The sequence below is a fragment of the Phalaenopsis equestris genome, unplaced genomic scaffold (genome assembly GCF_001263595.1).
Source record: "Phalaenopsis equestris unplaced genomic scaffold, ASM126359v1 Scaffold000201, whole genome shotgun sequence".
NCBI lineage: Eukaryota > Viridiplantae > Streptophyta > Magnoliopsida > Asparagales > Orchidaceae > Phalaenopsis > Phalaenopsis equestris.
Genome location: NW_018164643.1, coordinates 1 through 12,890, shown reverse-complemented (window position 1 = coordinate 12,890; position 12,890 = coordinate 1). Strand labels below are relative to the sequence as shown.

At 35.1% G+C, this 12,890-nt stretch overlaps 4 protein-coding genes across 6 annotated transcripts in view; 2 read left to right on the top strand and 2 right to left on the bottom strand.

Annotated features, from left to right (window-relative positions):
• Positions 1–613, bottom strand: part of LOC110022629 — a 2,164-nt gene extending 1,551 nt beyond the window's left edge. The window contains exon 1 of the mRNA XM_020721676.1: positions 8–613. Coding sequence (XP_020577335.1) covers positions 8–283 — 276 coding nt within the window. The 5' untranslated portion in view covers positions 284–613. The remainder of the gene's footprint in view (positions 1–7) is intronic.
• Positions 1–3,136, top strand: part of LOC110022633 (putative rRNA methyltransferase YlbH) — a 20,433-nt gene extending 17,297 nt beyond the window's left edge. The window contains exons 10-12 of one of the 2 annotated variants that reach the window (XR_002293797.1): positions 2,187–2,371; positions 2,461–2,530; positions 2,726–3,136. The gene's annotated coding sequence lies outside the window, so the exon portion shown is untranslated. Of the gene's footprint in view, positions 1–2,186; positions 2,372–2,460; positions 2,531–2,715 lie in introns of both variants that reach the window. The other variant, XR_002293798.1, reaches the window with a different exon arrangement.
• LOC110022636 (protein UPSTREAM OF FLC-like) lies at positions 2,224–3,143 on the top strand. Its single transcript, XM_020721685.1, has 3 exons — positions 2,224–2,371; positions 2,461–2,530; positions 2,726–3,143. The coding sequence occupies exons 1-3, from the start codon at positions 2,224–2,226 to the stop codon at positions 3,141–3,143; spliced, it is 636 nt and encodes a 211-aa protein (XP_020577344.1).
• Positions 3,144–4,485: 1,342 nt separating this feature from the next.
• On the bottom strand, positions 4,486–8,706 carry LOC110022635 (40S ribosomal protein S28). 2 transcript variants are annotated; one of them, XM_020721684.1, is made up of 2 exons: positions 8,441–8,706; positions 4,486–4,873 (listed from the first exon to the last, which is right to left on the bottom strand). In XM_020721684.1, exon 2 carries the CDS (start codon positions 4,868–4,870, stop codon positions 4,673–4,675), a length of 198 nt encoding a protein of 65 aa, XP_020577343.1. In that variant the 5' UTR covers positions 4,871–4,873; positions 8,441–8,706; the 3' UTR covers positions 4,486–4,672. The 2 variants fall into 2 exon arrangements, with proteins under 2 accessions (XP_020577343.1, XP_020577342.1); XM_020721683.1 differs by having other exon boundaries at positions 4,493–4,893.
• Positions 8,707–12,890: the final 4,184 nt, after the last annotated feature.

The following is a 12,890-nucleotide window of genomic DNA, read 5'->3' as shown; positions in this document are numbered from 1 at the left end:
CGGTGGCTGGTGAGGGGGGAGAGGCGACGAGATCTTCGCCGGTGGGAAGAAGGGAGTCGTCGGTGGCGAAGGTGGAGTTGGGGAGAGTGGCGGAGAGGGATTTGGTGATGGCTTTGGAGGTTTGGAACCATGGGTCAGGGGGTTGGTAGGTGACGGCAATGACAGAGAAGACGAGGACGGAGATGACGAAGATGGAGAAGCAGAGGTTGCCGATGAGCTTGACGAGTTGTTGTCCCGCCGCCGGGAGCTCCGGTGGGGTGCTTCCGGCGCCGAGCTCCTTCATAGTTGATGATGAAAAAGTGTGTGGATCTAGAAATCCTGGAACGGTTAGGGTTAGGGTTGCGTGAAGTGGAAGGGAGACGAGGGTTTGGTGGCGGTGAGCGAAGGAGAAGAGGGGGAGCAGTGGTTGGAAGGGTGGCGGCGAAGTGACGGCTGCGGTGACGGGATCAGTATGGATGTGGACACCGCCAAGTGAAGAGAGAGTTTGGTTTGTAGGTTTTGAAAGTGATGGCAAGTGCTGAAGGGGAATGGTCGTGTGAAGTTTTACTGGATCACCGGGGTGTTACGGGAACTTGACAGAAAAGGAAAGCAACGCTGTATATAAGTTTATATTTTAAATGGAAGGAATAATGTATGTATGATGAGAGCATTCGTGTCAATTGATCAAGCGTATAAAATAATTTAAAATTTTACATGAACTTATTAATATATGATGGAAGAATTATGTATTATATTTTATAAACGCTGTATATAAGTTTATATTTTAAATGGAAGGAATAATGTATATATGATGAGAGCATTCGTGTCAATTGATCAAAGTGTATAAAATAATTTAAAATTTTACATGAATTCATTAATATATGATGGAAGAATTATGTATTATATTTTATAATTATAACCCGAGGGGTGAGTTTAAAAAAAATATTATTTAAATATTAGAAATTATCTAATATTTGATTTGGTTTAATGGTGTGTCAAGGCCAAAGTTAAAAAAATAAATCCTAAAAAACAATTTAAATATTTGATGGATGAATTAAATCACCATCTAACCCGATTTAAGTTTTTGCTTGGAAAATTTAAAAGGGGCAAAAAAATCACGGGGTGTGGCTCAATGAAATGATTACACAAATACTAATGTCAGTTATAAGACTTTACCCTTGAATAACAGAAAATAATATTACGCAAATGGGATGCGACTTTCACTAGATAAGTGGCAGAAAATGCTGAGGAAATGGCGGTGACCCGACTGCTGTGAAAAAAGCTAGCAATAGGGGTCGTGTACTAGAAAATCTGTTGTCAGTGTCTTTGGTAATGGTGGCTAGCTAGATGGCGGTGGTCGGGAAGCAATAACAGTGGCCTTGCGGTTGGGTTTGTATTGCCAAGTTGCTTAGTTTGAGTATATGTTTGCTGAAATCAGAGCTCGAATATCTCTAATTGCTTCTTGCTAAAAATACTTTGAGATTCACGTATCATAACAAAATTTTGAGTATGTATTAGTTGCTCCCATATTTACATAGTATGGGTCACGATTTGGAATAAGAAGAAAAGTTGCTCCTATTACCATCGATAGTGGTGGCCAGATGGTAGTGGTCGGAAAGCAACAACGTTGGTCCCTAAGGTTAGGTTTGTCTTGCCGAGATGTTAATTTTGCTGAAACCAAAGCTCGAACAATTATGAATTCATATTTTTTGGCTATGCATGGATGAGTAAGATCATTATAAACAGCAAAGATTAATAAGCAACAAAATAAAAAAAAAACAAAATTTATTTGCAACAAACATAAATTTATATTGTCATTAGCTTAAGTTTCACTACAAAGCAAATAAAAAATATTTTAGATAGTTTTTGGAAGGCGAAGGGGTCATGTTGTAAATGTCGCATCTAGGTGGGGATTAAGAATTTATCTCCCTCTCTCTCTCTCTCTCTCTCTCTCTCTCTCTCTCTCTCTCTCTCTCTCTCTCTCTCTCTCTCTCTCTCTCTCTCTCTCTCTCTGCTGCACTTTAGGATTTCCTTCCGCAGTAGCAAAGCAAAAACGGTGCTATTTCAAAGTTTATCCATTACAGTTATTACTATCCCTGCAAATAAGCTACACGTAATAATGTGATTATTGGTAGCGAACAGTTCAAGAGTTTGTTCTCTGTCTCTCTCTACATTTATAAATATAAGAATTGATTCATGATTAGCAGGCAAAAGAGAGAGGAGAAGCAAAAGAGTTTCCAAGAGATGGAAGCAAACCGTAGAAGAAATGGAGGAGATGAGGCACTGTCGAGGAAGCTTCACATTGTTTATTTCCTGAGCTGGAATGGAAAGATGGAGCAGCCTCACCTCATCTCTCTTCACAACCAAAATAATAATCCTCTTCACCTTCGAGGTACTCTCTCTCTCTCTCTCTCTCTCTCTCTCTCTCTATTTATATATTTTAACTAATGTCTGTACATATGAGATTCATACAACATACAGACTTTAAGAGACGGCTTTCTGAGCTCAGGGGAAGAGAAATACCAGAATCCTTTGCATGGTCATATAAGAGGTTTGCTTGTTAATTAATAGCTTAACGATCATTTCCTTGTAATTTAACAAAACACAACAGACATTATCTAAATATTAATCCAATCTACCAGTCTATAAACATACAGCTACCTCACATCTAGAATCAACTTAAAAGAAATATTATCCACATCTATTTAATGCATATTAAAATTACCATGTACTAAGATTTTTGCAGGAAGTACAAAACCGGGTATATTTGGCAGGATGTCACCGACGAGGATGACCTGATCCCCACCACTAACCATGAATATGTACTAAAGGGATCAATCAAAATCACACAAAAAATAAAAGAAGAGAAAGAAGCAAAGCCTGTTACAGAAATGAACAAGGAGTCGTCGATACAAACATTAGCCTCAACTTCATCTTCAAGGTCCCAGAAGGCTGATGGAAGAACCGAAGTTTTCAAGGTTGATGCATGGAGGGAGGATATCAAAAGATTAAAGAAGCAGAAGAATGAAGAAATTATCATGGAGAATGAGATGAAGTTTCGTGGAGTTGGAAGAAAGAAGGGAGATGGTAATGGTGGTTGCAAGTGGGGATCAATTATGAGTAATCTGCTGAATTGCAGAACTGTTGAGATGAGGGAACAGTAAAAAGAGAAAGATCAATACATAATTGTCGTTTCTGACGATGCTTCAAAATACATTATAATTGTATATTACAATGTGTATAACAGAAGAAAAAAAAAGGTTAGATAAAAATTTGAAATTTAAATAGGAAAGCTTGAATTTATATATTTTTATAAAAGTTAAGTGACAAGCATATAGAAAATCGGAAGGAATATAAGAATTTAAATTGGAGATAGGCTGAGTTATAGACTTTTCATTTATCACGATCTAACAAACACTAGGGCATCGAAGCCTATATACCAATATTGAATAGCAGCTACCAGCAAAACTCTTCTTAAGGTTTGGCAACTTCAAATCTCAACCAATTGTCTAACAAGTGAACATGTAAGAATCTTCAGCCACATGCGTCATATGTCTATATGTAGGAGTGTAAACGAACCGAACACGAACTAACAGAGCTAGTGTTTTTGTTTAATCCATTTGAAATTTAATTTTTTTGAAATAGACTCGTGTTTGAATTTGTTCCTAAAGTCGCTATTCATGTTCGGTTCGAATTGTTCGAAATTAGTTCGAATTGTTTGAATTATTTGTATTATTCGAATTATTCGAAATATTCGAATCATTCGAATTGTTTGCATTGTTTGAATTGTACAAAATTGTTTGAAATTGTTTAAAATGTTATGAAACCAAAATATTATAAATGTATAAATAAAATTTTAGGTGTTAGAAATATAAATACATAAAATGATTTGGACATCATGTAGTCCAAATTTTTCCAAAAGAAAAGAATCATATCCAAGAAAGCTTAAAAAATATAGCTATTTTTTATAAACAATTGCAGACACCAAAAAGACGAATCCAGAAAAATATAAATGAATCTAGGATGAGCTTTTAGCTTGTAATTATTTATATTATTATTAGAAAATACTAATATTTTACTAGTACAAAATTATTTAAAGGAAAAAAAACAAAGAATTCTGTTAGCATGCATCATTCAACAAAATTCCTGCTAATAATATCCATAAATTTATAAAGCCTAAATATCATAAATATAAATATATAATTTTACTTGTTAGATATGTAAATACATAAATATTGCTTAACAGAATGTAAATTTTCCAATCTAAACTAGAAATTGAGATGTCATTGTTATTCAAGTCCTAAACCATACAAGCTTGGGGATAAATTAAAAATAAAAAAAAAAGTAAAAATAGGCTTCATTCAAATACTATCATGTAACATGGGAAAGGTTGGAGGGCTATTCAAGTAAAAATGAAAGATGGATGATATATAGATAATTATATCATAATCATATTATTATGTATACAAATACCCCTACTAAAATAAATGCAGATACATAAATAAATAGAAGAAGAAAATACCTCAAGTTTTATCGATACATAAATAAAAGGATGCATATAAAAAGTAGATATCAAATGGTGAGCAGAAACATGCAACAGTTCTACATGAAAAGATGCATATGAAGTACTTCAGAGCAAACAACAAGTAGAGACCAAACAGTGAGCAGAAACATGCAATGATAATAATATAATTTAACGAAGCCTCCGAGCTTCTCTTTCAGATTCTAGAAGGGTAAGGATGTCTCCTTCCCTGACTGGACCCTTCACATTTCGCATGATTAATCGTTTTGGATCATCCATAAATTTGACCCGGACTTGGGTCACCTGACCTCTAGAACCAGTTCTCCCCATCACCTTCACAACAACAGCCAGCTTCACCTGAGAATCCATCTTCTGCAGTTTTCAAGTTAAATCTGTAAACACGTAGAAATGTGAGGTTTGTATGTAAACAAGTGTAAGCAGTTTATGTACTATCAATAGTATAAAAGGACTAATATGCGGAGTTAGACAGAAAGAGACATGAATAGACTTCATATATATCATCATCATGTGAACAAAAACACATTTTGCAACCCTACATCAAACTAACTATTTAAACCAACAAGTCTAAGGAGGTTAAGAAATTCTAGTTGTTCAAGTAGCTCAAAATCAAGGAGACCTTCCGCAGAAAGAGAATAATTTTAAAAGGAAAATGTTATCCACAAAGCGCTAGAATTGGTACTCTAAAACTTTCTAGACTGCTTTCGATTCTCATGTATGTTGGGTTATTAGTTATATTTATTTCCTTTCCTTTCCTTTGAAGCCTTGAGCAAAACAAACAATCGCTCAGATCTAATTTATTAGAGCACTGGTATATCATTGTAATATCGTTTGATTCTCAGCATGAGATAATCTTCCTGTTTATATACTTTTGTTGGGATACTTTTTTTCTTGTGTGCTACATTAGAATTAGTTTCTCACAATGACAATATCAATGGAAAGAAGACGAGCAATAGGCGGAATTTTGGAGTTTTCCCATTATATAACATAATCAAGCACAAGATTTTGCACGCCTAAATATAATCTCACAAACTTTAATGTGATGAAGCTCTGAAATCAAAATTTATCAGTTTGGTTTCTTTTTCAAGGAATAAAAAAGATTTCAAATTTAATTTTAGAATCAAATTATTTTTGCTTTAGAAGTGAAAAGCCGCCAACTTTATCAGCAACTTGTTTATGAACTTCAAATTTCTATGCATGAAGGATTCACTCTGAAATTTTTATGTAAAGTTAGAATATTTTCCTGTGATCAGATTAATCTCCAGTATTTCAATAAGCCGGTCACCATGGAGCAATACGCTTGTTAATGCCAATCGATATTACAAAAATTTTACATAGCTGAACATTTCATGTCAGAAATAGCTGAGAGGCATACTGATTTCAATTTTTCAATTGCATGCATAAAAATACAAAAAAACTAATGTTGTTTGAACTCGGATTTTTGAACTCGGGCATCTCATTAGAAAAATAGATTAATTCTGAATGACTAACTCATCAAAATGATGGATAAAAGTCTAATCACATGAAAATGTCTTAATGTAGCATCCACAAAAAATACTTAATGAAGCATCACATTAAAAAATAAATTGCAACAACATGATCAACAAATCAAAAGCAGTGAAGATGAGCATAATCACATGAAAAATAATTGTATGATAATTACATAATCATGATGATAGCAAATTATCACTAAAAAAGATAGAAAAAAAATAGAATTCTTATTTCAAAACAATTTTAAAAATATTAGAAATTCTTTTAAAAAGTTACCTTTCTTCATAAAAAAATTAAACAAAAGTGAACAACTGTGTGTACAGATGGCCCTAAACAAATTACAAAGCATTTTTGCATTCAGGATATCATTGTAAGAAGCCAACATAGCTTGTCAGCCATCTTGAATCTCAAAATAGAAAGATAGACACACATGGATGAATAAGCAAGCAAGTAAATAAATTAAAATTATATATAATGTATATTGGAATTAAGTGTATGCAAGTGTAAATAGATCAAAAATCTGAACAAAAACTGCACATGTATACTGGATTTAAGTGTTATCTATTTAAATATATCAGGATTTGGGAGAATTAGTAAACCTATATGTAGAATTTAGGTATTGCAAAAATAAATACTTGATACTATGAGCATATATTCAGAATTTATATATTAGATAGATAAACACTTAAAGATTAAAAAAAAAAAACAGCAAATATACAATTGGAATTTAGTTATTAGACATGCAAATACTTGGGGATTTGAAATATGTACAATTAATTTGAAGTATAGGTGTTATATATATAAATAATATGGACTTTCATATAAATCGTCAAAGTTACATCCAGAATTTAAGTTTTACTAAGGTAAACACTTTGAAATCTAGTAAATCTGCCAGTTTATACTCAAGATTTAGTATTAAGTGCGTAAATACACTAGTTAATAAGCAAGATCAGCAAGCTTGACTTTAAATTTAAGCAGAATATGTAGATATATTGCAACTAAACAATCTCCACATATATATTTTAATTGAATAGCATATCAAAACCTAGAAATCAAGTATTCGACCATTTGGATGCACATATTTTATAGATGAAATGTTATATATGTAAATACATCAGATTTGGAGAATCCTGAAATTAGTTAATAAATTTTCAGGGCCATACATTTAAATACACCATAATTTAATGTTTAGCACAAGTAATTTAGATTTAAGTGTTAAGTATGCATATAGGATGAAATTCAACAAATCTGAAATCCTATAAACGTGTTAACAATAACACAACCTAATGATGACTTATACAAGCTCTATATGGAAAGATAGATGAACACTGAAGGTTTGAAGAGATATATAGGAGGATTTGAGCATCACTTCACAGGATTTGAGCATCAAACACATGGGTAAGATTTAATGGGTAGTTCTAGTAGCAGGGTTTGAGCATCACTTAACATGATTTCATTGAGATATGGGTAAGATTTCAACAACATTTAAACAAGTTTAAGGAACTATTCAGTTAGCAAGATTTGAGCATCAAACACATGTAAAACAAGGATATCGAATTTCAGCAAGACAATAAGATGTGAATCTTGATTTCGGTCAAAAATTAACGAGGATTAGAAAATAATGAATGAATGAGATTATTGATTCAAATACAAATCACGAGAGGTCAAGAGACTAATAAAAAATCCCAGAAGAAAATCCATAGGCGAAGAAGTAAATGGAATCAAATATGTTAGCTTATTTGAAGGTCGGATCAAAGAAACATAGGGATGGATTAATAATATTTTGGCGAATGAGGATTTATGGGAGACTTGGAAAGGGAAGAAACTTATTATTTACAACAGTAAAGGAAACAGGACAAGCAAAATCATCTAAACAACGGTTGATTATGAACAAAGAATTTTAATACATAAATTTTTATGAATCCCAAATATCATAAATATATTAGGGAAACTCCTTCATAGAGTCTAAAAAAAAACATTGCAAGTGCCAAATGAAAGAAAACTGTTAGTATTGTGTCAAATATAGAAAATAAAAGTATTCAGAAGAAAATCCATAGATCAACTAAATGAAGAAAAGAGGAGAAACAGCAAAAAGCGCAGAGGAAAGAGGGGAAGAAGGGCTCGGCTAGGGTTTGGAAAAAAGAGAGAAGAGGGAAAAGCCGGCGCTTGCAATGCCGAGAGCGAGTTCCGTGCAGAGAGGGAGAGGCGATCCGACAAGGAGGAGAGCACCAACGAGGAGGAATCGCCGGCAAGGAGCGGTCGGCCGGCGGGTTTTGAGCGCGAGGAGACGGACCGAGACTAGGTTTCCAGCGAAACTTTCGGCGCTGGGAGAGAAAACTGTTAGTATTGTGTCAAATATAGAAAATAAAATTATTCAGAAGAAAATCCATAGATAAACTAAATGAAGAGAAGAGGAGAATGAAATCTCACTTCCAAAAGCTCAGATGAACGAGGGGAAGAAGGGCTCGGCTAGGGTTTGGAAAAAAGAGAGAAGAGGGAAAAGCCGGCGCTTGCAATGCCGAGAGCGAGTTCCGTGCAGAGAGGGAGAGGCGATCCGACAAGGAGGAGAGCACCAACGAGGAGGAATCGCCGGCAAGGAGCGGTCGGCCGGCGGGTTTTGAGCGCGAGGAGACGGACCGAGACTAGGTTTCCAGCGAAACTTTCGGCGCTGGGAGAGATAGGGTTCGGGGGAGAGGTTCATGCGATAGTTTAAATAGGAAAAAAAAATAATAAATTTTTTTTACAAAGTAGTAATAATAATAATTATTATTCAAATAAGCATTGTTTCACACATTTATAGCTGGTAGACATCCTTGCAGCGAAGTAGATGTCCCTCTTGGCCAAAATCAACGTTTCGGGCACAACGGTGTGGTTCGTTTCGTTATTCGATATCGTTCGGATAACATCGTCGATGATCAGGTCAAAAATACGTCGATTCAATTTTCGTCAGATCAGTTCATGCTCGGTCGATTCAAAATTTTGTTGAAGTTTTCGACAAAAAACGGCGCAAACAATGTGAATTGTGGTATTTTAACGTTTTGACTGTCTGAAACACGAAGTTTGTGTGCGTCAATATGCAAATTGTGCAAAAGACAATCCTAGGGCTTAAAGGTCATATAGAGGCTCATTTTGAGTTCCCTCGTGTTAGTTTCAACATTCTAAGTGTTAGAAATCAAGAACCACACGTGGAACTTCCAAAGAGTAAAAAGATGGTTTGGACTTCTAAAATGAGGTGGGTCTCATTTCCAGCGCTTTAAGATAGTCGAAGGGAGAATCCTAAGACTAGACCCTAAATCTTAAGAGGAAAACTCAATCTCACTAAAAAAAAGGTCAACACAACAGCATAGTAAATCCCCTTCAAAAAGCACCCCAACAGTGCTAGAAATCTTCCATAGAAAAGCAACAATAACATGAGAAATCCCCTTAGAATAATGGATTGATAATGCAAAAAGGAAGTTTAATTGACTACATAAACAAGGTAGGAGCACTTGTTACTAGAACGAGTAAGCTTTATTGATGTCACAAATAGGTTGAGTGACTCTAAGATGGGCAACAACAATACCAATGGGGAGCTCCACTGATCTCACAATCAGATCAAAAAACTTTGAGATGGGCAACAACAATGTCAAAGAGGAGCTCCATTGATCCAACTAATGGGCTAGCACACTTCACATTTTCCTCATCTTTTTAGCCTATTTATATGCTAAAAAAGGCCAAAAATTGGTAAAAAAAAAGCCAAAATATGGGCTAACCCTCAATAGGCTACATGAGCCATTCAATTTCGTAAATTTGAACAACATAAGCAAGCAATTTGCATGCCCATGCGGTTTTACGTAATAAACTGCGTCATGACGCCAAAAATCACATGTCCATGCAATCCCTCCATCTAGGTCAACTCCCAGGAAAGAATCCCACCGTTTGATTTCGTCTACATCCATTGTATGTTCCCGTCTCGTAGTTTGTCGAAAAGGTTCAATTATCATTCGGTGAAATCCTACATTTGTGTAGTGTCTCACGGGTTTGTTGGCCTGCTCCGCTGGTCTTACCTGACAGCCCAACCCATCGACAAAAAATACCTACATGTATGTCAATGCTAGGAATTGAATCTACGACCTCAGATAAGTAAAATACCGACAGAGCTACAATTCTTTCCATAAACATATGTAGATATATATATTTAAAAGGAATGGTCGGAGGTTATGATACGAGCCCTGACCATCTCTCATGCGCCTATAATTCGAGTACCACACCCTACAGTCAGGGGGAATCAAACCCCAAACCAGAGGGGACTTACAATTGACTAGCAAATGTCTGACCAACTGATCTGAGTATGCGACACATATATATTAAAAAAATTTAGATTTTGATATTTTGGGACGTCGAAGTTGACCTCACTTGAAAAAGAGGAGAACTGATTTATAATCAATAAATTTTCATCATATGAAACAAATCTCGAAGCAAGACATCTCATAATACTTTTCAAGCAAGAAATATCAATACCAAAATTAAAAAAAAAATCAAAAACTTTAATTTCAACAAACATACAGTCAAATTGACTGACTCGAGGAGACAAAACATAACAACATTACAGTTGATCCAATCCAGTCAAATCAAGTCCAAATTAAGTAGTTAAGACACTTTTGAAGCTTTAGAGCCCAATCGAAAGTCAAAACAGATTTTAAATCGAATAAAATTACTATTAAATCGAAAGTCTCGACAAGACAAATATAACGAGCCCAAGATCACTCAATTATAATATTTTAAAGGAATTTAAATATGTATGGAATGTTATCCACTCACAGGAATCTCTTTAGGTGGTCGAATGAAATGATCTAGATGCCTTCCTTATTTAAAGAGAGATCTTTTTTAGACTTTATAAATAGAGCTCTACCCTCTTTATAAAGGGGGGCTAGATCTTGAAAAAGAGGAAGATTGGAGCTTAGAGAAGAATGTTAAACTCTCATGCAATCGCCGACGCCATCAACCATCGCTTGTCAATCGCTCTTCACTATCACCTGTCACCTCCTACTCATTGTAACCAAGCCCTTGAGTAATCATTACATGTTATGCAAGTTATGCATAATCCCACTGTACGCTATGCAATAGCAAAACATCTTACGAAGCAGTGCAATGACACACTCCAAAGATGGTGACACGAAGCATCCAAAAGGTAATTTACAAACACATCCCGAATATGGTGCAATAATGCACCTCACGTACGATGCAACAACAAATCCTAATGATGGTGTAACGATGCATCCCCAAGATGGTGAAATAACACACATTGAAATATAGTGCAATGATGCATTCCATAATAACTGCTTTCAACAGTCGTACTCATAATACAATGACTTTCTCTCCTCGCAGCTTGTCATTATAGCGTACATGACTAACTACGAACTACAGGGCTCATAGCTCATGCAACTCCAACTCTAACATTTGTGGCATAAAAGACTTTATCACAACTCATACAACTCTTAACTAAGGTCTACATTGATCACATCTCATGCAACTTCTAGATGCAGCCTCTGTTGCTTATGGATATTGTCATAGCTCATGCAGCTCCTAACTTCAGCCTCTGCAACCTACAAAAATTATCACAACTCTTGCAGCTTCTAACACTGACCTCTATAGCTTACGGACATTATCATAGCTCATACAACTCTCAACTTTGGTCTCTATAGTTTATGAATATTATCATAGTTCATGGAACTCCCAACTATGGCCTACGTGACTCATAGCTCACGAAGCTCCTTACTTTAACTCTACGACTTACTGATATTATCACAGTTCATGCAGTTCTCAATTCTATCATATGCGGCCTATAAATGTCATTATATTTTTCTGTTATGGTCTATGTGACTAACTATGAACTACACAACTCACAAACGTCATTGCAACTCCCTATTATGGTCACTGCGGCCAAGCAATTCTTCTAAAACAACCATTTACGGGTCACATGACCAATTACTATTATGACTTTCAACTACGACTTGTACGATAAGCCGGCGCTACAACCACTGTCTAGAATATTCAAACAGATTCTTGCCTCCATAGTAATCAAATGTGGTCTTCACCGCCACAGTCACCAAATAGTACAAAACAAATGTTGGGATGATTACATTAGAAAGTAAGAGTACCTTCCTTGGGTAATTTAATATTTATTCAGTGAGCTAAGACATCCTAAATGTGGAGGGTCTATTAAATGTTTAAAAAGATAAATTCAAGCAATTATGATCATTTTAAATTTGGCCGTATCATGATCTACTAGCAACCACAAATTTATAAATTAGTTTTTTTCCTCATTGTTATGAAATTGTAGAATTTGTTCCCACTTGGATTGCTCTTAGGCAACCGCAGGTGTTCTAATTTGATATATTTTTTTTTGTTTTGATATGCACTTATTGTATTTGCTCCCACCAAGATGTTGTCATGAGCAACCACAAATTTGTTAATTGGTTGTATTTGCTCCCTCGTGTATGGCCACCTCGGCCAACCGTGGGTCTGCTTTTTTTTATAGATTCATGATGAGATATAAAATCTTGGGGGTTCTTATGGATGTCCATTGTGTTATTATAATTTCAAATATATACGTGTTTGATTGCTCGACAAACCAAAATCTCTTTTTTTTTTAATCATACGACCTTAGGGGTTCTTCTGGATATAAGTGTCAAAAAACTCGCCATTCGTGAGTAGCTTGTGTTTGACATGCTATGCAGCTCGTATTCGATTTGTTTAATAAGGAAACGAGCTAAAAATGAACCTACATATTAAACAAACTTATATCTGACCGTGTTCTACTTGTTTTGGCTCAAATTAACTACATATTATATAAAAGTTAAAATAATAATATTGTTGACCTCACTTTTGGTTGAGGTCT

Coding starts and splice junctions, on each gene's coding strand:
- LOC110022636 (XM_020721685.1), top strand. CDS start 2,224: ATGGAAGCAAACCGTAGAAGAAATGGAGGAGATGAGGCACTGTCGAGG. Junction 2,372..2,460: donor TAATCCTCTTCACCTTCGAG/GTACTCTCTCTC, acceptor TACAACATACAG/ACTTTAAGAGACGGCTTTCT. Junction 2,531..2,725: donor TTTGCATGGTCATATAAGAG/GTTTGCTTGTTA, acceptor AGATTTTTGCAG/GAAGTACAAAACCGGGTATA.
- LOC110022635 (XM_020721684.1), bottom strand. CDS start 4,870: ATGGATTCTCAGGTGAAGCTGGCTGTTGTTGTGAAGGTGATGGGGAGA.